The sequence below is a fragment of the Ochotona curzoniae genome, unplaced genomic scaffold (assembly GCF_017591425.1).
Source record: "Ochotona curzoniae isolate NIBS_2020 unplaced genomic scaffold, NIBS_Ocur_1.0 scaffold_2453, whole genome shotgun sequence".
Lineage (NCBI taxonomy): Eukaryota > Metazoa > Chordata > Mammalia > Lagomorpha > Ochotonidae > Ochotona > Ochotona curzoniae.
Window position 1 is genome coordinate 18817770 of NW_024467094.1, and position 24593 is coordinate 18842362.

The following is a 24593-nucleotide window of genomic DNA, read 5'->3' on the forward strand; positions in this document are numbered from 1 at the left end:
AAGTTCCTGGATCCTGGCTTTGGATCGGCATAGCATCGGCCGTTGCACTCACTTGGGGAGTGAATCATCGGACGGAAGCTCTTCCTCTGTCTCTCCTCCTCTCTCTATATCTCTGACTTTCCAATAAAAATAAATAAATCCTTAAAAAAAAAAAAAGAGAATTCCAAACAAGAGTATAGAAACAGTTGATGGGTTTTGTTGATAAGCTCAATACCTCCTTCCTTATCCCATATGACCCTCAGTTTATAAAGTCTGATGCCACTAATAAGCTACTGCTTTCGGGCCCAGCAGCTAAAGTCCTTGCCTTGAATGCTCCAGGATCCCATATGGGTGCCAGTTAGAATCCTGGCAGCCCCACTTGCCATCCAGCTCCCTGCGGGAAGCAGTCGAGGAAGGCCCAAATCCTTGGAAGCTTGCACCCGCGTGGGAGACCCTAAAGAGGCTCTTGGCTCCTGGCTTTGGATTGGCTCAGCTCTGGCCCTTGTGGTCACTTGGGGAGTGAATCATTGGATGGAAGATATTTCTCTGTCTCTCCTCCTCTCTCTATATATATATGACTTAAAACAAAACACACACTTTGACTTTTGACCATCAGAGTCCACACGTGTTATTATCAGCTCTGTGCACCAAGTCTATCGCTGTAAGATCAGTGACACTGAACAATGTTCTTTATCCAAAATACAGCTTGGTTTTGGGGAAACCAATTAAGTTTTTACATTTTTACAAAGTTGAATTCCTACTGTTTGAAATCTAGTCATTTGGAATAAGTCAGTAAGTTATTTTCTTACTACCTTCTACTATGTCATTTTCATTATCAAATGATTCCCCGCAACTTTTTCAAGTGCAAGGTTTCCATTAGACAGTCCTCCCATTCAGCTACCACAGCTGCCCCCTGTGTGTTCCAGCCAAATCAACCTCTTGGCACAATTTCCTTACTCCCATTCCTGCCTCCACTTGTCTCCCACCCCCTATGTCTGGAACAGTCTCCCATTCCATCTGCCATTTGTTTCTCCCCCTCATTTTTTTTTACTGCCTCAAAAGCCCACCTCTCCAAAAAAGCCCTCCTTATTGAAGGACTCCTCAATCTACAACAGACATCGCATGACACTGACATCTAATGCAATGAAAATTATCAGAATAGGAATCACCTTCCATCAAAAACGGGTAATCCCTTCATAGCCAAATAGGTTGACAGCAGTGGTGGAATATCTTAAGAGAGATGACTATGGAAAGAAAAGAGCCTATTTCCACAAGCCATAGTTAAACTCGAAGTCCCCCATCTGAATTCCCTCAGATCCTAAGAGTGTCCTTTTTCTCTTCCTCAAGATGAGGTCTATTAGCCAGCTGCACAATCATTTACCTCAGGAAACATGTGAGCAGGTGCTTTCCACAAAGTACACACTGTTTTAATAGATGTCTCCCTGTTGGAGGAACAGCTATCGGGCACAAGTGGCGCAGATTCTATACACAACTCTGCTTCTGATGGAAATGAGATAACCATGACTCTGAGTTTGGCTGCTGCTTCTGCAGAAAGGCTTGAGGATCAAATTTCAGATGTGGTGGGACTACTCACCCTTGTATCTAATGAGCCTCGCATACGAAGCTGCTTTACGCTTGTTTTAAAACAGCTTTTATTGCAGGCCGGCTTTCCACCCTTGAGAAGCCAGGGTCCAACCTCAGTCCAAGCAAAGCCGAGATTAGTTGCATCATCTGCATCTTCAGTGGAAACCCAGGGAAGAACAAGGTGAGTTCAGGACACGTGCAAGGACAGTGCAGCGCATGGGGTGGGCATCTGACACCCCGATATCTGACACACCCACAAATTAAATAGCAAAAACATTTTAATCCATTAACTCTAAAAATAACAGAGACATTTCATATCTGGTGCCACCTCCTCAAAAGTCTACTGCAGAACAGGCAGCTAGACTGGGAAGTACAAAGCCAGACATAACAGTTAAAAATGCAGCTTGGATAAGACCAGCTGGGGAGACCTTCCTCCCCTCTGCTCTTAAATATAAGTTGTCAGCTTAAAAAAAAAAAATCCTTGGAAGGAAAGACAGCTTTCTCACACTCTAAAAACCTTTCTCTTTATTTAAAATCCGTCTGCAGCCTGAAGGCAAAACAGGTACGAGACCAACTTGGATCTCAAGTACAGGGATTTGAGCTGGACTCTTGACCAAAGACTGTGGTTTGGTTTTACTTCTACCAGTACTGTGATGTGAGGTACTATGGTTCTGCTTTTAGTTACAAGAGGTGCTAGGAATGAGTGCCCACTCACATTTAATAATAGCATATGCAGCACAACACCGACATCAGGAGTGTTTCAAAGCGGGGTGGAGAAGGTAGTGGGTATTAACATGTCTTCAGGGTTCCTTGTCCCTCCGCCGCTTTTCACATGGAGAACTCGGGGCCCGCACCGTCTTGTGAACCACATTCCAAATGTGTGATTTCTGACCCCAGCCCATCAGAGCCTCAGGCTTTAGTGATGTGTCCTTCTCGGATGAGGAAATCATAGATTTTCCGGGTTTTGTTCACGTCTATCTTGATGAGTGCTCTTGCCTGGGCCAGCCTTAAGCCTCCTTGCTTGTTACATTCATTCAAGAGTGCAGATTTGTACTCTAAATAGGCTCCAGGGACCAACCTCACCATCTGACAGAGCTGCAAGACACGACAAATTTCACAGACATTAACATCTGTCATTCTCACAGTTTAATTCGGCAGGTTCAGAAAAAAAAAGGTGACCTCATCCTCCAACTATTTATAGGAGCTGTGGGGTGGCCGGGCCACATTCCATTTAGTCTCCTCTATTGAGAGAACACTGCCTAAGGACAGACACCCAGGAAGAAAGGGCCAGGGTGCAATGCCACGAGAGCCTTTGGCCAGGGCAGGCTGCTCAGGGACCTGCGTTTGGAAATCCAAGGATGTGCTCAGAGCAGTTGCTGGCTCAGGCAGGAGTCAAGCTCCTATGCCTGGGACCATGTGAAGAGTTAGGGAAGCATCCAATGCACAGTACAACAGGCATGCCGACACCTGGACTCTCACGTGTGGATCACAGCATTTTTAGAATTGGCATAAAGCAGCAGCCCCTGCTTTTGTGGCATTTCCTTTTTTGGAGGGAAAGGAGATATAGAGACAAGCAGCAGCCACTGTAATTAGTAAAAATCTAGGAAGTTGGCTCAATTCCAGTTCACTTGCCATTACCCAGCAACAAGTATTCTGAGGTCATCATCATGTGGGGAAAGACAAAAATGCTTGCCCATTCCAGGCCATTCAACACTTCAATCAGACTGTCCTGTGACATTCTTCAGCAATATGTGGATGCAACACATATTTCCTTCTATTATCAGACCACTCTTTACTGTTCTGATGGATGAATAGGAATAGTAGCCCTCCCAGGGAACTGAGAGACTGCGAGGGGAGATGTAAAAGGAACAAGACAGATTCTTGGAAGGGACTGCAGAGTCAATATGCATTGCAAACTTTTGATATTGCCTCGGATGAAGTTGGATTTAATATTTAGAACACCCAAAAAACCCACCAAGACAAATGGTGGCTGCACTGGCAAAGAAGTGGGTCATGGCATCTTTTTACGGTAAGAGTCATGAGTTAGCATACAAAGGGGCTGACACTGTGGCACAGTGAGGTAAGCCATTGCTTGTGGCACTGGCATCCCATGTTGGAGTGCCAGCTGGAGTCTTGGCTGCTGTTTCTGCACATGGGAAGGCAGGGGAAGACTGCTCAAATGCTCAGGTTCCTGCCACTCAGCTGGGAGCACAGGATGCGGTTCCTGGCTCCTGGCTTCTCTGGGCCAGCCTGACCTTTGCAGCAATTTGGAAAATGAAACAAGATGGAAGATGTCTTTCTGTCACCCTGGGTCTTTTAATAAATACACCTTCCAAAATTTTTCTGTGGAAGTACAGAGTTTGTTTTCATATGAACTTGTAATGTGTTTTTGGTTACAACTCAAGTGAACAATCTGTCCCTCTTTCCTCTAACCCCCTTCCCTCCTTTATCTTACCTCTTTTTCTTTTTCATTTAGCTTCTCTGTGCCAGGGAGGCCAGTGAGGTTCAACGGTGGTGCACTCCGTCTACCTACAGACACCAAAGAAAAGCAGTGACAACTGGTCAGGTATAAACTATAATGAAGTCCAGTGCAGGCAGACACGCTGAGTATGGGATTGTAATACCCTGAAGTGAGAAAGCTCAAGCCAGCCCCTTGGGACTGCTTAGTGGCAACATGGTTGCTGCAGCGCTCACCTGAAAATGAAAATGACAATTCATGTATCCTGTGCTATGCTGAAATGCAGGTACACACACATGCACCTTAGCATCCAGAAAACCTACTCCCTGCAGCAGAGACCATCAAACCGAGGACAATGTGCCTTCTGAAGCTTGGATGTCATCCAGCGAAGGTCACACAGTGCCTGCCTTGAGAGCTGCTGAATGGAAAGAACCGCTCTGCACCAGAGACATTCCCTAATTCTCACAGGCTGCCAGCAGGACTCTGTAAACATGGTAATTAACCAAGTACCTTAAGCTTTCAGATCAAAGACAGACTGTTAGGCCAGCAAAAAGCCCTTCTTATTTATTATGTGAGTGAGTATCTGTTCCTTCAAAAGTAGCCCTGTTTACCTGCAAGATCCACTCCTACGAACAATGAGCCATTATATCGCAAAGCAGGGGCTAAGGTCAACTCACATAACTGACAAAGAAACCCAAGCAAGAAGTCACTTGCCAAGCCAAGAGGAGAGGCGTGATGTGCAAAACTGTTCTGGTTGTGTTTGGGATAAGGATTCAGCTGGGGATGCACAGAGCAAGGTACGCAGAACAACATGCGGAATGCTCATCAGTTTCACAGTTCTTTTGGGTTGGGCAAATAAAGAGGAGGGACTGTTACAAGCTGATCTATGGGAAAATAGGGCTTTCAGGAGTACCAACAAAGGAAAAAGGTCCAAATGGTCCAAAAGAAATAAGATCTTTTTTTTCAAACATATTTTTATTTTTGAATTATATGTACAATTTCATATAGGCTGGGATTCCCACCCTCCCCCCAAGAAATAGAACGTTGTGATGTGGTGCCTCCTAAGTCACCAGATGTTAGGCTACAACTAATGATGCCAGACTTCTCATATTTCATTATCTTAAGAATAACCAGGAGCCCAAATGACCAGGGGTCTCCTCAGCCTAAGGGTGAAGAAGCCCATGCCAGCCCAGTAAGAAACCGTAATTGAGTGCAGATGATCCAGAAACTCAAACACCAGAACTGAATGATCATGTCAATTAACCAATCATTTTAATTAACCAGTATTAAGTTGCTTGTATATTTTGTGTTTAGAGGAGTAGTTCAAAGTAAGAAATCTGTAAAATCAAACCTGGATTTCAGTCTTGGTGACTCCTTAAACATCTCCCTTCTCTCTCTTAAGCTTTAAGGAATAATTACTTGAACAGAGGAATAAAAGGAGAAAAGAAACCTCAAAACACACCAAACACCCCCTAAGGTGACCTTATCTGAATCCTTTCTGCGCCCCAATTTATTCAGAGGTTTCAGAAAGCCTGCTGTCCAAGCCAACAGGGAATGGCAGAATGGCTGCTCTGTCTCAGATGAAGAGAATGATCCGCATGTTCTAATGAGGCACCACAGCCAGTCTCTCGCACGCAGCAGCGGGAGATGACTGCCAAGAGGAATAAGCATAGCACTCCACGGGGAACGGTGTCGTGCTGCAGCGGGTAAAGCTGCTGCCTGCAACGGATGAGCACGGATTGGTGTCCAGGCTGCTCTGCTTCCAATCCAGCTCCCTGCTAATGGCCCTGCGCCCACACGGAGATCCAAAGGAAGCTCCTGGCTTCTGGCCATTTGCCGGGTGAACCAGGAGTTGGAAGATCTCGCTTTCTCTATAATTCTACCTTTCAAATTAACAAATTATAAAAAATACAACAAACCAAAAGCAAACCACTTATGATCTCGGCTCAGAGATTTACAACTGATGTCTCTCCAAATCTCCAGTCACTGATTACCACACACCAAAATCATCAAAGAGCAAGCAGTTTCATCCTGTTCTGTATACTGACTTCAAAATAGGACATGTCCAAAGAGGTAAAGCTAAGAAACAGAAAAATCTTATTAAGAAGCTTTCAGGTTTCTGGCAGGGACATACTGGAAGCATACAACCTTTTATCCTTCAGCAAGCGCCATAAACTAACCGCCCACTGACACTGGTGAAAGCAGAAGCTCCCTCTCCGCTGTTCTCCCTGCCTCTGCCGTCCTCCTCTCCACTCAGGAAGACTCTGCAATCCTGCAGACGCTGGCCAACTGGAAGAACACCCGATTCCCACACTCTGCTGCGTGTCTGCCCCACCCGAGGGAGGATTCTGGGTCACAATCACACTGAGGACGCAAACCTGACAATTACCTGAATTTGAAGCCATCGGAACAGACGGACTCAGGCCAGAATCACTGCAGTGAAGAAGAGGAATTTAGATTTAGGTCACAGCAAACAAGGTCACTTGCAAAGCCCCTGTGGGATTAGGGACCATTCAGCAGGTCAGTGGCTTTGAAGAAAGGTAAGGAGACTGCATTATGTTTTACAGGATATCTCACTATACTTACTAGGAAGGAAAATCTGTCCTGAGAGAAAATTTAAAACTCCTTCACCCATTAAGAAGAGCTTTTAAGAAGATACATTACAGTATGCATCTCCATTCGCAAACAAAAGATGGACTCCCAATGAAACTATTAAATATTTCTTAACAATAGGATACTGGACTTCCTACCACTGTCTGTATTTACCTACGATGCCACCATACACTTAATGATGGACTTGTGACTGTTACGAAGGACTATACATTACAACAATGCGGGGAAAAACAGTCGGGGAAGGGGAATAGGGAGGGTGGCAGGGAAAAATCCCTGAGCCCATGGAACTGTAGCATGAAAAATAAAAATTAAAAAAAAAATGGAATAAAATGAAAGTTATTAGCCCTGGAACATCACTGACATCACTGGGGGCAGGGTTAGGAACAGGATTCTCAAAGATCACATCAACAGACACAAAGAACAAGGAGGCTGGGGAAGCTCGCTAATTGCTGAAAATACAAAGTAACATAGGGGAATTTTAGAAGCCAGCTGTATTTCTTAAAACTGTCAACACTGCACTGTTTCTAAGGTGGACAGCATTCACCCGCATCTAGGGCACCAGGAAAGGGTTCAAAAGCACCCGCAGCAGGCCACAGCACCCGGAAGGGGGTGTTGACTGCTCACATGTCAGCCTGCCGGCGGAGCCACTGCTGGCACGCCCCGCTGTCCTGGATGTACTGGAGAACCTCAGAGAGCATCGTGCGTTTAAGGCGCTCCTCCTCTCTCGTCTTCTTCAAGTGATCATAGGTTCTGGCACCTGAAAGGACAGAAAAGACAATGAGGGCGTGGCACAGAAGCCTAGAGGCTAAAGTACTCGCGTTGCATGTGTCAAAGCAGTTGAGGACGGCCCAAGGCCTTGGGACCCTGCACCCACGTGGGAGACCTGGAAGCTGCTCCTGACTCCTGGCTTCAGATCGGCTCAGCTCTGGCCATTGCGGCCAATTGAGAAATGAACTAGTAGATGAAAGATCTTCCTCTGTATCTCCTTTTCTCTGTATATCTGACTTTCAAATTAAAATAAATAAATCTAAAAAGAATTATTAAAAAAAAAAGAAAAGATGATGACTGTACTGACAACAAAGCAGAGCTGAGGAGATTCCGGTTTGTTCTCTCTTGGTTCTGCTTTCCCAATTATTCTTCCAGAAGCAAACAACACCAAATGCAATATTTTTATTCCCTTTCTACCATTAAGCAATTGGCTACTTCTCTTAAAAACTTTCTATTTGTGCCTGGTGTGGTAGCCTAGCGGCTAAAGTCCTCTCTTTGCACACACTGAGATCCCATAAGGGCATTGGTTTGTGTCCTGGCTGCCTTTTTTCCCATCCAGCTCCCTGCTTGTGGCGTGGGAAGGCAATCAAGGACTGCCCAAAGCTGTGGGACCCTGCACCTGTGTGGGAGACCCAGAGGAAGCTCTTAGCTCCTGACTTCAGATCAGCTCACTTCTTGCTGTTGTGGCTGCTTGGGGAGAGAACCAGTGGACAGAAGATTTTTCTCTGTCTCTCCTCCTCTCTGTATATCTCACCTTCCAATAAAAATAGATTAAAAAAAAAAACCACTTTCTATTTATGTTATGTGCTTATGTTATGCTTTCTGTTCTTTTTAAAAACTTATATCTCTTTCAATGTCACAAGTCATAAATGTACGTTACTTCAAACAAATCAGAATTTTTAAAAAAGTCACTACTGATTACTTTCCTTCCAAATATTTGCCAAAGCCTAACAATTCAAGGTACTAAACTTGGGCCTTTATACCTGAATGCATCCAAGAAGTTACATAGTATTTGTCTACAAAGGTATCCAGCTTACACATCACTGTAACAATGGGTGCAAACTGTTTAACAGAGCAAAGTCTTGCCAAGCTCTGGAGGCTCTGGGCTCAACACGACAGTGACATATCAAATGTCAGCCCAAGTAATTCCACTTATATCTTATGTGTAGTTTGAGGCTTCACATAAAGTTCACTTCAAACATATTTCCACTGTTGTGCCAGGATGAACTTATCCCCACAGGGCCATGCTACAAGCACAGCCGCCTCTGGTGGGTGGTAACTAACAGCCTTCACACAGGAAGAGGGAGTGAATGCCAAAGATCATTCCAACACCAACAGCAAAACAACAGAAACCGCCATTCATGCAGGATTTCCATGAGCCAGTTACTGCACTACACTTTCACACAATACCTCTGCCTTCATCTTCACACTTACTTGAGACTAGAAAATTCAGACTAGAATAGAATCTCAGAGCCAGTAAAGAGGAGAGCCTGAAGTCGGTCTATGATGTCCAAGAGCACACCTCAAGCCTCTGAATATTATATTAGCACACTGCCTTCCTCTATTACTTACTTGCTCTTTAATCTCTTTAAGCCTTAGATTCTTCAATAAATGAAAATAACTGTACTCCGTAAGTTTGTCATGAGAATTTCATGACATAATCCAGGTGAAATGCTTAGCACAGGGCTTGGTGTGTGGTAAACATCTGACAGATGTTAGCTGCTATTAATACAACTATGCCCATTATTTAAAGTTACTAGAACGCAAGTACCACAGCCAGTTGAGTTTGGTTAATAAACCTTAATAGTGAAGAAATTTACAAAGGTGACTAATGCTTGAAATATAGAATCCATTTTTATTAGGAACCATGGCAGACTCCTTAATATAAAGTATCACCTCTCTTTATGTTTCATGACCTTTATTCTACCTCAGGTAATCCAAACAAAGGTATTTACAGGAGTAAAATACATGAAATTTTCCTGGAAAGACTGAAAACCCATTCTGAAAAAGGAAAGCATGCTTAACAGAAAATAAGCAGACACTTGCCCTCTAAAACAGTACAGGGTTGCAACATACTTACTACAAAAATTGGTGATGCCTGCTGTCCTATATTCCTGGAGTCTCTTGATTTCCCTTCGAAGCTCAAATTCCACTGTTTTTCCAAGAAGAATAGAATGAAAAAAAAAAAAAAAAGGACAACATGAATGTGCTGTGTGTTTTCAGCCACTCTGCTGTGGAGAAGGCTAGGCAATTACACTTAAGAGAATCCTATCTGTTGGTAATGTCTCGTTAGAACTTTTACCTAAGAGCTAAGAAAAAATTATTCCAGTTATCTGTACAGTTAGCAAATAAATAGATCTCTTCCTTAAAAACTTACAGTGGATTGACTGAACTTGTCTCTAAAGGTAACATACAATTTAAAGCTATGTTCAAAGTGAAATAAGAATCTTTTATCCATAGCTTTATTCCCCAAATGCCTACATCAGCCAAGGCAGGGCCAAGGTGAAGCCAGGAGCCTGGATCTCTATCCGGGTGTCCTATGTGGTGCCAGCGACAAAATGAGCCGAGCTAACATGTGCTGCCTCCCATGGTACACATTAGCAGGGAGTCGGGTTAGATGCAGAGGCTTAGAACTTGAACCAGGCACTCTCATATGGGTCCAGGCATCCTAAGCAGTGAATCTAAGTTTTTAAGGATCTGAGTTTTCTTGTTGTATATATCTTCCATTAAAATTCCTATTCACATCACCAGTCCTATTCTAAAATCTGTCTCTGGAATTACCTAATGTGGCCCTGATGCAAGAGAAGGACAAAAGCTCTCCACTCAAGCTCCAGTTAGTTCCTTTATAGCTGTTCTCCTACGGTGACAAAAGAGCACGGAACTGTCCATACACCAAAGATTTCTGCCCCTGTTCAGGGATCACACTGCACTATATGGCTTATGATGTGATACAACACTCGCATGTGGCAGTTTTTGAAGCAGAGGACAAAGGAGAGCCTGCGCATCTTTGGGGCACAGTTTTCCAAAGTGATACATAAATTGGGAGTGACACAAACCAGGACAGAAAGTAACTGATCAATCAACTGGGATAATGACAGCAAAAGTGTCAAAGAAGATGCTGGTGAGGACAACCACCTTGGCTTACATAATGTCTGTGGTGCCAAGCAAGCAGCAGCTGCAAGAGGAAGACAGGATGGAGAGCCATGGCAAAGGACCTGGGTTCCACTTCTGATCTAGCTTCCTGCTAATAGACCTGGGAAAGCAGCAGAGAATGACTCAAGTCCTGTGGCTTGTGCCCCCACAAGTCTTGTGGGAATTCCGGAAGAAGCTCCTAGTTCCTGACTTCACACCAGCTCACTTCTGGACATTCTGGTCACTTCAGGAACGAATCAGTGGATGAAGATCTCTTTATCTAATAGACTTAATCTAAGTCTATTCCCACAAGAATAAGAAAAAAAAAAAACCAAACTATTTTATTTATTTCTTCTGGGTCTCTCATGTAGGTGTACGAGCCTAAGGATTTGTGTCATCCTCTGCTGCTTTACCAGGCCATTGGCAGGGAGCTGGACTGAAAGTGGAGCAGCTGGCATTCAAACTGGTGTCCATATGGAATGCGGTGTCTTTATCTGCTATACCACAGTGCTGACCCACCTCTGTTCCCATGTTTAAGCCAAGCTTTGATACGGGTATGTGGGGTTTATTATATTGTATTGTCTTGTTCTACTTCCACAGTCTCACAATAGTCTCACAGACTCACAGTCTCATGGCAATAGGAGGAATAAAGACAAATTATTTCTTTGGGTCTAGCTCAATGGCTTGATTCGCTAATCCTCTACCGCCAAGCACTGGGATCCCATACAGGCAGTGATTCAAGTCCAGGTTGTTCCATTTCCCATCCAGCTCCCTGCTTGTGGCCTGGGAAAGTAGCAGAGGATGGCCCAAAGCCTTGGGACCCTACACCCATGTGGGAGACCTGGAAGGAGCTCCTGGCTCTGGATTGGCTCAGCTCCAGCTGTTGCAGCCACTTCGGGAGTGAGCTAGTGGAGGGAAGATCTTCTCTCCTCTCTGTAAATCTGCTGTTCCAATAAAAAAAACCCTTCTCTTTTTTTTTTTTTTATAAAGAAAAAAATACCTCTTCGTTTATAAAACTTCATATAACATACATGATTATTTCTAAATAGACACACACACAGATACTTGGTTAACAAGGTCTAAAACCACCTACGTGCATGACTTTCAATGAACTTGTCATGTTCTACTGGTCCCACAATCCTTGCAAATCGCCTCATTGTTTCATAAAGGTCTTGAACCTCCTTGGGGTACCGCCGTTCCATCACTACAGAGAAAGTAAAACACAAGTATTTTTGGGAGCAAGTGAGATCCTTACATTTTCTACTTTTTTTTTTTAATAACAAGGGAAATGACACATTTTTATTCTTGACTTCACATAAGTAACTCACCCATGACACAAGCATAACGTTATGAATGTCAAAATATTAACCACAATAACAGCATCAGAGCAGCTACAAAGATCTCCTTATCACTGGAGACTATCTCTACTCCCTGGCACTACTGGGCTCCACACCTCATCGTCAGGGTAAGAAATCCTGGCAGCCAGGGAAAAGATAAAGGTAGATTGTGCCTCCTTAGAAAAAACACAGGCCAAAATTTCTGCAATTAGGAATCTGGAAACATGGTAGTTGAAGCAAAAGAGGCATAAGGGCTGGGAAAAAATGTGTGCTCTCCTTCATGCTCTACTTGGAACCGTCTCTTTACTTACACTTCCCAAGTAAGGAATGTTTCTTTACTCTCCATGTGGGCCATACTGCCTTTCTCTGGACGAAACTAAGCATTGTGCTTTAATTCACTACTAATGACGCTGTACTTCCCTGCTATACAGTACATGGTCTCACATGCACCGTAACCTTAGTCAGTGACTCTGGAGACCATTGCTGCCTGAACTTGCTATCAAAGGAGGCACCTGCCCAGGTGGGGAGCCACTGTCAAAACTGGAAGGCTGGCACAGCCAGGATCTCTCAATCTGCTATTTGATCATTTTAATCATCAGATAATCAACAAGGTAATAAGATTAATTCTGTATAGTTTAAAGCTACAGGCTTTCATTAAATAATGACAGTTACTCAAATCCTCTTTCTAGATGAATCTTCTTGTTCTCCTGCATGACACATTGTTACCTACAAATACCAATGATGGATTGGATGATCAGCCATCGACTTTTATTTTCACTACAGAAAGAGCCCTCACCATGGGGGCAACACTAATGAATCTGGAGTAAAATTTTTACAATTTGAACAAAAAATTTCCACAACTATAATAAAGTCCCCAGTATATTCAGTGTAGTGGCAACTGAGTACCTCTAAAACCTCAATGCACTTTCTACTTCTACGTCTGAGAAGGGGGCTTCCCCTCAGCCCTCTCCTCGGGAAAAACAAACTGAACAGAGACATGAAGCCAGAGTGACCTCTGTGTGCCAGGTAAAATAGAATTTATGCAAAAGTCAATGTCTACTAGAATAAACATCAAAATAACTGATGTTTATATACGGAAAATACAGGAATTCAGGTAAAGGAATCCAGGATCCATACTACAACACTATGGCTAATTATCATCTATTGAAATCTGATATTAAATTATTGTTATAAATCCATAAGTCTTCTTGAAGACAGAGTTAAACAGGCAAGCTCATACACTGCTAGAAGGAATATAAATTCATACAATCATATTTTAGAAAGCAATCTAGCAGTGTAGGCCACAGATTTTTTAATGATCATAATTTCTGGCCTATTCTATGTCCAGGAATATAACAAAGTAATCAAAACAAACCAAAACCAAAAACCCCACCAAAACCTAAATATAGACATATATTTATTATTCACAAACAAGTTTTATCACATGATTAATTCAATGATTTAAAAACTGAAAATTGGGCCTGGCGCGATGTGTAGCAGTTAAGGTCCTCGCCTTGAACGCATCAGGATCCCATTTGACTGACTATATAGTAGAAAAAAAGAGACGTGGCGAAAAATTTAAAATGGTAATATCAAAGTTAACAATTTTAAAGCCATTATATATTATTATCATTATACAATGTTAAGTGGCATTTGTGTTTCTCTACCACCACGTAAAGTTATAGGCACTCTGCTGCTGTTTCTAAAAATACTTTTAACAAGTTGAAGATCAAGGTTATTCTAACACATTTCAAAATGATTATCCAGCAATTGATCCATTAATATTCATGCTGTAATTACTACACTAATTTTAAAGAAAGAATTCTCATTTAAATGTTGTTGATTATATATTAAGAGTCCTTACCTCCCACTACAGATCAGAATGCCTTGAAGACCTTAAAAGTACAGATGCTCTAGCTCTATTCCCAGTGATTCAGATTTAATAAGTCTGGAATGATCATCAAAGCATCAAAATTTTAAAACTTTTCTAAGTACTAGCATGCAACCTGGATTTATAAGAAACACTGTCATCAAAAATTTGTTAAAAACGACTCAAAGGTAATGAGAAAAACTGCACAATAAGCAAAAGATAATACTTACACTGAAACTTCCTGAGGTTGATTAATCCATGATCTCGTATAATTCTAAAATGAGAACCACGATCACCTGTTAGGATTAGTTTCACAGTAATATCCCCTGCACGTACCTTTTCTCAGACATCCTAGACACCCTGAGGTGTAACATCAAGGTCCGAAGCAGGCAACCCCCACAAACCCATGCACAACAGTGCGTCGCTAGCAAGAGCTCGGGATCTCCTGCACAGCAGGCATAGTTGCCTCTCAGTAACTACTTAATCGGTGAATGAATCAACTGTCTCTCACAAAAACTGAAAAACATCTGTCAGCCACTTAAGGGGAAACAGAAGGGAATCTCTGTCTGCACCATAAAATCAATCCATTCCTCTTGTGGAAATGCTCACTGAGAAGGACCACGTTATGGAAACCACGCTAACCATAAAGAGGCACCATGATCACGCAGGCACCATCACACCACCATTCCCACGGCACTCAAAAGCACTCAAGTAAATACACTTGGTGCAAGCAAAATGCAAGGGCATCATGAAACAGGAGATCTAGTAACAACCTCCACAATCGGGACATGCAGCACCCTTGTCTTAACGTGTGTTTTAAGCAAATTAGAATTTCAGCAAACTACACTGGGCTATGTGACTACAGCCCATAATTTCCATCACGGGTGTTCATGGGCAGCATGAAGCTTCTCAGAGCACCAGGTAAGCCACCTTGGCACTTTCATGGCTGCTAACTTCAGACACAGAACACAGCCATTTTTAGTTTAAATCACATCTGGGTTCCTCAAGAATGTCCCCCACAACCCTCCCCTTTCACCTGCAGAGACACCTCAACGTCTATAACCAGTAACATGACAGCAGCCTCTATGTCTACATACACACAACCCCTCTGGAAATCTCTGGACTGTTAAAATCTCTATAACCCACTAGGGGACTTAATCTGCAACATCTAAGCCTGAAAACATAAACATTAAACATAAACATATTCTTTCTTTTTTTTAATTGAAAGGTTGAGTTAGAGAGAGGGGTCGTCCATCTACTGGTTCGCTCCGCAAATGGACGCAATGACTGGGACTGGGCCAGGCTAAAGTCAGGAGCCAGGAGCTTGCTCCAGGTTTTCCATCTAGGTGAGGATGTTCCAAGCACCTCGGCCATTGGACGTTCCCAGGCCAATAGTAGGGAGCTGGATCGAAGTGGAACAGCCAGGACTCAAACTAACACCAATACGGAATGCAGCAGATTAGTCAGCCAAGCCATAGTACCGACCTTTGAAAGTGTTTTTTTTTTCTTTAAAGATTTATTTATTTTTATTGGAAACTCAGATATACAGAGAGGAGGAGAGACAGAGGGGAAGATCTTCCATCCATTGATTCACTTTCCAAGTGGCCAAAATGGCCGGAGCTGAGGTGATCAGAAGCCAGGAGCCAGGATCAGACCCATCTTCTGGGTCTTCCACGTAGGGGCAAAGTCCCAAGGCTTTGGGCCATCCTCGATTGCTTTCCCAGGCCACAAGCATGGAGCTGGATGGGTAGCAATGCCACCAGGATTAAAACCTGTACCCGTATAGGACTTGGTATGTGCGAGGCGAGGACTTCAGCTGCTAGGCTACCGTGCTGGGCCTGATACATGGGATGAGATATGAGTGGAGCACTGCTACGGACTAGACGCTGTCAACAGTTTACAGCTCCAAGAAGGCTGGCAGTTTTTCATACTTACTTTTTTCGTCTTTGTCTCTCCTTTAATCTGGAATGATAGATATCTACCACAGCCATCTTCAGTGCTACAATATATACATAAAAACAATATATATAAGTAACATAAGCAAATCTTTGACAAAAATTATTCTTTGATCCAAACCATGAACATATTTCTAACTATTCCACACTCACTAGTCTAAGAAATTTCTCTATCAGGAAATATAAAGACACCCTGGCATATGAATTTTTCCATAAAAAAAATTACAGTGAAGTTCTTTTTCCCTATGCACATATTATGTCCAGCCTCATGGCTGTAAGCAGGTAAAGCTGTTGGCCTGCAATGCCAGCATCCTAAATGGTCACTAGTTCAAGTCCCCAACTGCTCCACTTCTGACCCAGAGCCCTATGATTGGCCTGGGAAAAGCAGTGGAAGATGGTCCCAGTGCTTGGACCTCTGCTACCCATCTGGGAGACCTGGACAAAGCTCCTGGTTCTGGCTGGCTCGGTGCTGGCTCTTGTGGTCACAGCGGAAGTAAACCAGAGCCTCAAAGATCTTCCACCCCTCTTTTTCCTTTCTCTGTAACTTTTTCAAAATATATAGACAAATCTTTAAAAAAAATAATAAAACTTTCAGCTTTCTACTAAACACCCCTTTTGGACAACTACATAGGTTAATTCACATGGAGAATGTCTAAACAGAAATCTCATCTATTAGAGTGATCTTAAAAATGAATATCTTGGGCCCGGCAGCGTGGCCTAGCGGCTAAAGTCCTCATCTTGAACATCCTGGGATCCCATATGGGCGCCGGTTCTAATCCCGGCAGCTCCACTTTCCATCCAGCTCCCTGCTTGTGGCCTGGGAAAACAGTCAAGAACAGCCCAAAGCCTTGGGACCCTGCACCCGTGTCGGAGACCCGGAAGAAGTTCCTGGATCCTGGCTTTGGATCGGCATAACATCGAGCTGTTACGCTCACTTGGGGAGTGAATCATTGGACAGAAGAACTTCCTCTCTGTCTCTCCTCCTCTCGTATATCTGACTTTCCAATAAATAAATAAATCTTAAAAAAACAAACAAAAAAAAGAATATCTTTTCTACCTTCACGGCTCCTATTAAGGCATCTGCTCTCAACTTTCACTTCATCCTTCACTTTATTCCTATACAGCAATCCACTTGTATGGTTCCATCAAAACACACAAATTATCTCAAACTCAGATGATCTATTTTTTTAAAAAGCAATTATTATTATTATTATTATTATTTTAAGAAAAAGGGAGGAGAGATTTTCCACCTGGGATTCCCACAGAAAGTAGGGCAGGCAAGGGCCTACACACTTGGACTGTTGCTTTCCCAGGCCATTCTCAGGGAGCTGGATCAGAACATGAAACAGCGCCGGCATGGGCTGCCACGTGCTACCCACTACACCACAACGCTGGTCCCCATATTATGTTTCTAAGTTTCAGAATATTTCACTGAATATTTCAACTTACATGGCTTTCGGTTGTAAATTTGTGTTCTACCCTTATCTCATCTTCCAAAACCACCACCTTGGTTGACAACATCACAGAATGGCTGAGAACCAAGGCAGAAATCAACTTGGATGCTTCCCTCCCTTGCTAGCCACATCTCGTCAGTCTTATCTGTACTTCAATCTCTTTCAAATTTAATTTTGCATTCTATTCCTCAAAGCTCAGGCATCATGTCTCTCTTGTCATCCTCATGCTATTTTTATATGAGGCATGCTTACTGTTTTACTGACTCCATTCTCACCTTACTCCAGTTTATGCCCTCCAAAAGCTACCAGTCACATTTTAAAGCACAATCTTAAAGTGTAATTCCCCTGTTATTCATAATTCTTCAGTGGCTTCCGGCCACGTACAGAAATTCGAACTCTTGCAAGACCCTATACTATCTTCATTCTGCCTACCTTCCCATGATCATACAGCTACTAAATAAAGTGCCAAATCCAAACCTACCCAGCTTGGCACCAGCGTCTAGATAGCAAAAATTCTGAAATGTTTCAACATGTTTATCTGCTCTGAACTAGTTCTATATTCTACATGTGGCTTCACTAAAGACAAAAGGTATATTGAAAACAAAATAAAAACTTTGTAGAAGCAAAACACTCCCAAAGGCTTTATGTACTTCTGAAATTGTTGAGGTTAAGATAAGAACACCAAAAACTTTAGAAGAAACTATGAGTAATGTATAACTTAGCACTATGCTATGCTAAACCACTCTGCTCACTGATGGATTCTACAGGCATCTTAAGGTTTAATAATGTTAGTAAATTTTGGAACTTTCTTTACCTTAAGCACTGGGTAGGCTGAGATTTTGGTTTTCTGTTTTAATTAATTACTGCATGTATTTGCAGAACAAAGAGACTCTAGTGTACAACATACTGACCTGCCATGTGTCTTCTGAAGAACTAATACATTATTCAACGGTTATGTGACTAACTTCTGACATCACACTGGCTTTACAGCAAAGACTGCCTATGTGTAAGACGTTCTTTCATGCTATAAGCGCCATCCTAAAACAGAGCCTAATGAAGCTGAGCCTAGCACCTATAAAAGGTTGGTACAGCCAAACAGTACAACGAATATGAGAACGAAGTTCAAGTATACTCTTTAAAAGGGACAATGAGCCAAAAACAGACTTGTAATTTCTTCTACAGTAAGTCTGAGATACTGTTTTTACATGTTCATAGAAGAGATAAGTCAGATCTGCTCTAGCTGAGCTTCTTTTCAGTACTCTAGCCCCAGCTCCCTTTCACAATAGTAGTCATTGAGGGTACCGCTGATGGAAGCCTGAAACTTAACCTTCTGCTGGAAACAGATTTTAGTATAGGAAAAGGTGGGACCAATCAAGGAAGTGAATAACAGCTCATCGGAATGACCATTTCTTTTACTACATAGAAACAAAACAATGGGCAAATCTTAACCACTGTCAATATGGTAGTCTTGGCATGCTAACAAATAAATTCTGGATACTCCATAATTACTCATATTGCGAATCTTGTGGCTCCCACCTGTCCTAAGGCCAACTTTATATTTGAAGAATCAACACCAAAATCTCATGCTGTGAGCTCATATGGTGAGCTATGCTCATGTGGCGAGCTACCAGCAGATGTACTATACATGCATGGAACTTCACACACTGTGAGATATATTCAGGAACACTTTAGGCTAGTCTCTCTTAAGTCTGAGATAAAAACAGCCTAAATTTCAGTTGGATTATCTAGAAAGGTTGAGTGAGTACAGTTTCTTTAAAAGTTTAATTCAGGGGGAAAATTATGGATTCTTCTAACAAGTCCAAAGATCTAAACAACACTGGTTCATCCTAATTGCCTACTGACCAGAAACAATTCCAAATATGAAGTCCAAGGTTTTTTTTTAAAGATTTATTTATTTTTATTACAAAGTCAGATATACAGAGAGGAGGAGAGACAGAGAGGAAGCTCTTCTGTCCGATGATTCACTCCCCAAGTGAGTGCAACGGCTGATGCTATGCTGATCTGAAGTCGGGATCCAGGAACTTCTTCCGGGTCTCCCACACGGGTGCAGGGTCCCAAGGCTTTGGGCTGTTCTTGACTGCTTTCCCAGGCCACAAGCAGGGAGCTGGATGGAAAGTGGAGCTGCCGGGATTAGAACTGATGCCCATATGGGATCCCGACGCGTTCAAGATGAGGACTTTAGCCGCTAGGCCACACGGCTGGGCCCATAAAGTCCAAGTTTTGAGGCAATGGTTTGTCAACTCTTTTAAGGGTAGCAGAACTCTTTATACAAGTAACACCCTCCTTAGTTTTCAGAGCTGTTCCATATGGAAGTGCAGATAGCACAGGATTCTCCACAGCCTGCTGTTGTTCCATGAAACAGCTCCTCAGGGAGAAGACTTCAGAATGCCCTGCTGCTAGACACACTGTACATGGCTGTGTGCTGCAGGGAGTATGCAGGAAGAGGGAAGAAGGAAAACGCCTCTGGCATATAAATTTTAGAGTGGATTCTGACTTTAAAAGGAAGAAGTATGAAGTCAACAGTTGAAAGCAGAAAGTGGAATACATAACGATAGCTGAATCATACTGAGAACTTACACTGCAGGCTTCCTATATTATTATTACTCAATAGGATGAGTGCAAAAGAAGTGTCTGGAAACCTGCACTGTGTTGCAGAAAACTAAGCTGCTGCCACAACATGAGCATTTCATAGGAATGCTAGTTCCTGTGATTCATCTCACATCTGCTCCACTTTGGATCCAGCTCCCAACCTATGAGCCTGAGAAAGTTGTGGCTGATAGCTCAAGTGCTATACGTATTAAAAATCATTGCAACAATGGCTGGATTAACTTTCTGCCTGCAATGCTAGTGTCCCATTTAAGTTCTAGATGAAGTGCTGGCTGTCCCACCTCTGCTCCAGCTCTCTACTAACGCACTTGGGCAAGCACCAGAAGTCAAATATCTGGGCCCTTGTCAGATGAAGCTCCTGGCTGCAGGGTGCCTAGCCCTAGCTATTGTGGCTATCTAGGGAGTGAACCAGCAGACAGAAGTCTCTTTGTGACTCCTTCAAGTAAATCATTTTTAAATGATTTGTTTATTTTACTGGATAGGCAGAGTTACAGAGAGGAAAGACAGAAAGATCTTCCATCTGTTAGCTTACTTCCTGAATGGCCATAATAGCTGGGAATGGGCTGGGCTGGTCCAGAACCAGGAGCCAGGAGCCTCAAACCTCTTTCTGGTCTCTCATGTGGGCACAGGGGCCCAAGGACTCGGGACTGGTATGATAGCCTAGGGGCTAAATCCTTGCTTTGCATCTGCTGGGATCCTTTAAAGGTGCTAGTTTGTATCCCACTGCTCCACTTCCTGTTCAGCTCCCTGCTTGTGGCCTTGGAAAAGAAGTCACAGACAACCCAAAACCTTGGGACCCTGCACCCAGATGGGAGGCCCTGAAGAAGCTCCTGGTCTCTAGCTTTGGACTGGCTCAGCCGCAGCTGTTGGGACCACTTGGAGAATGAAACAGAGGACAGATCTTTGTTTCTGTATATCTGCCTTTCCAAAAAAGAAAAAAATCTTAAAAAAAGGGGGGGGGGGCAGCTGGAACTAGAATGGCATCATTTGGGATGCCAGCAGACAGAATTTTAGCCTACACCATGGCACTGGCCCGTAAGATAAATCTTAATAATTTTTTTTTTTGTGGTACAGGGGTTAAGTTGTCTACAACATCTGCCGTTCCACCCCCGTGAGAGACCTGGAAAAGGCCCAAAGCTTGGGACTGACCCATCCAAAGCTGTGATGATTTGAGGAGTGAATAATCAGATGCAAGATCTGTTGTTCAAATAAATAAAACTTTAAAAAAAAGAGAAAAAAGATTTTGTTTTAGAATTTATTTATTTTTATTATAAGGGCAGATTCATAGACAGAAGGAGAGACAGAGAGAAAGATCTGTCTATTGGTTCACTCCCCAACTGGCTGCAACAGCTGAAGCTGAGCAGATCCAAAGCCAGGAGCCAGGAGCTTCTGGGTCTCCCAAATGGATGCAGGGCCATTCTTTACTGCTTTTACAGGTCACAAGCAAGAAGCTGGATGAGAAATAGAGCAGCCAAGATACAAACTGATGCACTTATAGAATCCTAGTGGTTGCAAGGCAAGTATTAGGCACTATGCTATCGTGTGGCCTAGAAATTTCTTAAAGATCCAGTGAAAATTATTATTGCTCTTGATAAAACATCTCTGTAATTTTTTAGATTCTAAATTTACCACGTTGTTCTCTAAGAGGTGCATGGAAATGGCATAATTAAAAGACTCCCCCCACAAAAACTAAAGAAATGTTGGGACTCTCCTCAAAATAATAATATTGTTTATAAATAGCTCTACTGCTTGAAAATTTCAGCCGTTTAAACTTCTACAACTGTCTATGAGAACAAAGGGAAAGAGAAAAACACAGAAGCAAATGGGAGGAGAACTGGAATGCACCCAGTGAAAAATTCTATTTGAAGCCATCTCTTTCCTTGCTGAAGCACACACTCAGCACCACTGATGACAAGATGCTAACTGCCTGAGCAGCCCAGGGAGGGTCCAGCACGGCAGAAAGAACAGAGACGAGAAGGCAGACGTCTGCGACTGCACTGAGGTTCCAGAGCAACCAGGGATCACCACACCCCCAGCAGACCCTGCCCGCCGTACAAGGCCTGTGAGATGGCGGCTGGGCGAGAGCTCCCTGGGATTACACTTGCTGACTGATAACGACGTTTCCAAACGGCTAGCCCTAAAATATTTCAAGAAGTGGGCAGAAGTCAGAGGCAGCTCCTTCCCACTGCAGTGTATTTCTAACATGGTTCAAAATAGCTGGCAACATGTTTCTGTTTTCTTGACAGAAGGCACTTACTGCTGGCTTGGCAAGAAAACCGACTCAAGAGGCCGCCAGTGAAAAGAAACCACCAAAATCCTTCTTGCACAAAGACAAACCTGGACTCAGACACACCCCAAGAGCAGAGCTTTTAAGGTATTTTTCCCCTAAGATTCTGCTCAAATGGCAAAAGACAATCTGGTGAAAGGAAAAAGATAATGTCTGCTAAAGGTTAAACTCAGCAACTGGGGAGCCCTAGGTGAATTACTGAACTTCTGTGAGAAATTCCCCATATGCAAAATGGGAAAATATCTACTGGTGCGCAGGAATGTAGTGAAGCTAGAAAACAAATGTGAAACCTCACAAAAAAAGAAATAGCGATAGGGCCGGTGCAGTAGCCTAGTGGCTAAAATCCTCACCTTGTATGCGCTGGGATTCCATATGGGTGCTGGTTCTAGTCCCAGCAGTCCCGCTTCCCATACAGCTCCCTGCTTGTGGCCTGGGAAAACAGTCAAGGACGGCCCAAAGCTTGGGACCCTGCACCCGCGTGGGAGACCTAAAGAAGCTCCTGGCTCCTGACTTCGGATCAGTGCAGTTCTGGCCATTGTGGCCACTTGGGGAGTGAACCATTGGATGGAAGATCTTTCTCTCTGTATATCTGACTTTCAATAAAAATAAAATAAATCTTAAAAAGAGAGAGAGAGAGAGAGATAGAAATAAAACTTCAAGAATCAGGGTAAGCATTGTACCACATCAGAGTAAGCTGCCTGCACACTGGCGTTCCATATAAGCACTGGTTTAAGTCCCAGCTGCTCTACTTTGATCCAACTCCCCTCTACGATGTCTGGAAAAGCAGTGAAGCTGGCCTAACTGCTTGGCCCATTGCTATCCTTGTGGGAAACGGAGATGAAGCTCTGCATTCCTGGTTTCAGTCTATCCCTGTGACTGTGGCCACCTAAGGAGTGAACCAAGAGATGAAAGACCCGGCTCTCCCCTAGGCAACTCTGCCTTTCAAATAGCTCTAAAAATAAAAACAAAAACAAAAAAGCAAGAAAATTTAGACAGTAAATATTATATGCTGTTAAGAACACAGATTCACCCGCGCGCTGATGGTGAGGATTTTAGCCCCTAGGCTATGGTGCCAGGTTCAAGAACACAGTCTCTTGCGGCTGGCGCTGTGAAGGCATTGCCTGCAGGGCCATTATCCCTTACAGGTGCTGCTTTGAGTCCTAGCTGCTCTGATCTACTTAGCTCAAGCTCCCTGCTCATGTACCTGGGAAGGCAGCAGAGGATGGCCCAAGTATTTGAGCCCTTGTGCTCACATGGGAGGCACAGAAGAAACTTCTGGTTCCTGGCTTCTGAGAGGCCCAGATCCAGCTGCTGCAGTCGTCTGAGGTGTATAACAGCAGATGGGAGAGCTTTCTCCCTCTCTCTATAACTCTGCTTTTCAAATAAAATCTTTAAAAAAAAAAAGAAAAGAAAGAAAAGAAAAACACATACTCTGAGGATGGCTCTGCTGACTGGTAGCTATGTGACCTCAGGTAAGCTATATGAACCATGCTTCCATTTCCTCATTTGCAAAATAAAAATGACGTGTAGGGGCTGAGATTGTGGTGCAGTGGATTAAGGTTCTGCCTGCAATGCCAGCATTCCTTATGGGTATCAAGTCTAATCCAAGATGTTCCACTTCTTTTTTTTAAAAAAAAAAAAATTATTTATCTTTATTGGAAAGGCAGATATACAGAGAGGAGGAGAGACAGAGAGGAAGATCTTCCATCTGATAGTTTACTCCCCAAGCGGCCGCAATGGCCAGAACTGAGCCCGTCCAAAGCCAGGAGCCAGGAGCTTCTTCAGGTCTCCCACGCGGGTGCAAGGTCCCAAGGCTTTGGGCCATCCCCAACTGCTTTCCCAGGCCACAAGCAGGGAGCTGTATGGGAAGCAGGGCCGCTGGGATTAGAACCGGTGACCATATGGAATCCCGGCGTGTGCAAGGCGAGGACCCCAACCACTACGCTATCGCGCTGGGCCCAAGATGCTCCACTCTGATCCAGTTCCAACTAGTGTACATAAGAAAGCAGTGGAAGATGGCTCAGTATGTAGGCCCTGCCAGCTATATGGAAAACCTGGAAGAAGTTCCAGTATCTCAACTTTGGCCTGGTCTAGTCCTAGCTGTTTTGGTTATTTGAGGATTCACCAGTGGGATGGAAGACCTCTCGTCTTTCCCTCTTTTCCTTTCTCTGTAACTGTACCTCTGGGGGAAAAGAGGTAACTCGAAGGATTGTGTGAGGATTAAATGACTACATGCCTGTAACAGTACACGGAGTGATGCTTTACTACTGATTGTTACAACAGTACCTTGTTTAAATGCCCTATGTAAAAAAAATTCTGATCAAATAAAGAGTTTTATGCATTCTGTGAACACACACAGAAACAAGGTTCAACCTCAGATCAACTTTTTCTTTTCAAGATTTGTTTGGGGCCAGCACAGCGGTGTAACTAGCTAACCATCTGCCTGAAAGCAGCTGCAACCCATGGGCACTGGTTTGTGTCCTGGCTGTTCCACTTCCCTGCTTATGGCATGTGCCCCTGAGCCTAGC

The 24593-nt window shown here is 43.4% G+C and overlaps 1 protein-coding gene across 3 annotated transcripts in view; it reads right to left on the minus strand.

Moving 5' to 3' along the window:
- Window positions 1-576: 576 nt before the first annotated feature.
- Window positions 577-24593, minus strand: part of TADA2A (transcriptional adaptor 2A) — a 48325-nt gene continuing 24308 nt past the window's right edge. For 2 of the 3 annotated variants that reach the window (XM_041000614.1, XM_041000615.1), the window contains 8 exons: window positions 15677-15740; window positions 13972-14015; window positions 11628-11738; window positions 9483-9554; window positions 7259-7391; window positions 6411-6454; window positions 4019-4092; window positions 2066-2658 (listed from right to left, as the gene is read on the minus strand). In XM_041000614.1, the coding sequence (XP_040856548.1) occupies window positions 2473-2658; window positions 4019-4092; window positions 6411-6454; window positions 7259-7391; window positions 9483-9554; window positions 11628-11738; window positions 13972-14015; window positions 15677-15740 (728 nt within the window). In that variant the 3' untranslated portion in view covers window positions 2066-2472. Of the gene's footprint in view, window positions 1717-2065; window positions 2659-4018; window positions 4093-6410; window positions 6455-7258; window positions 7392-9482; window positions 9555-11627; window positions 11739-13971; window positions 14016-15676; window positions 15741-24593 lie in introns of those variants that run through there. The other variant, XR_005885919.1, reaches the window with a different exon arrangement.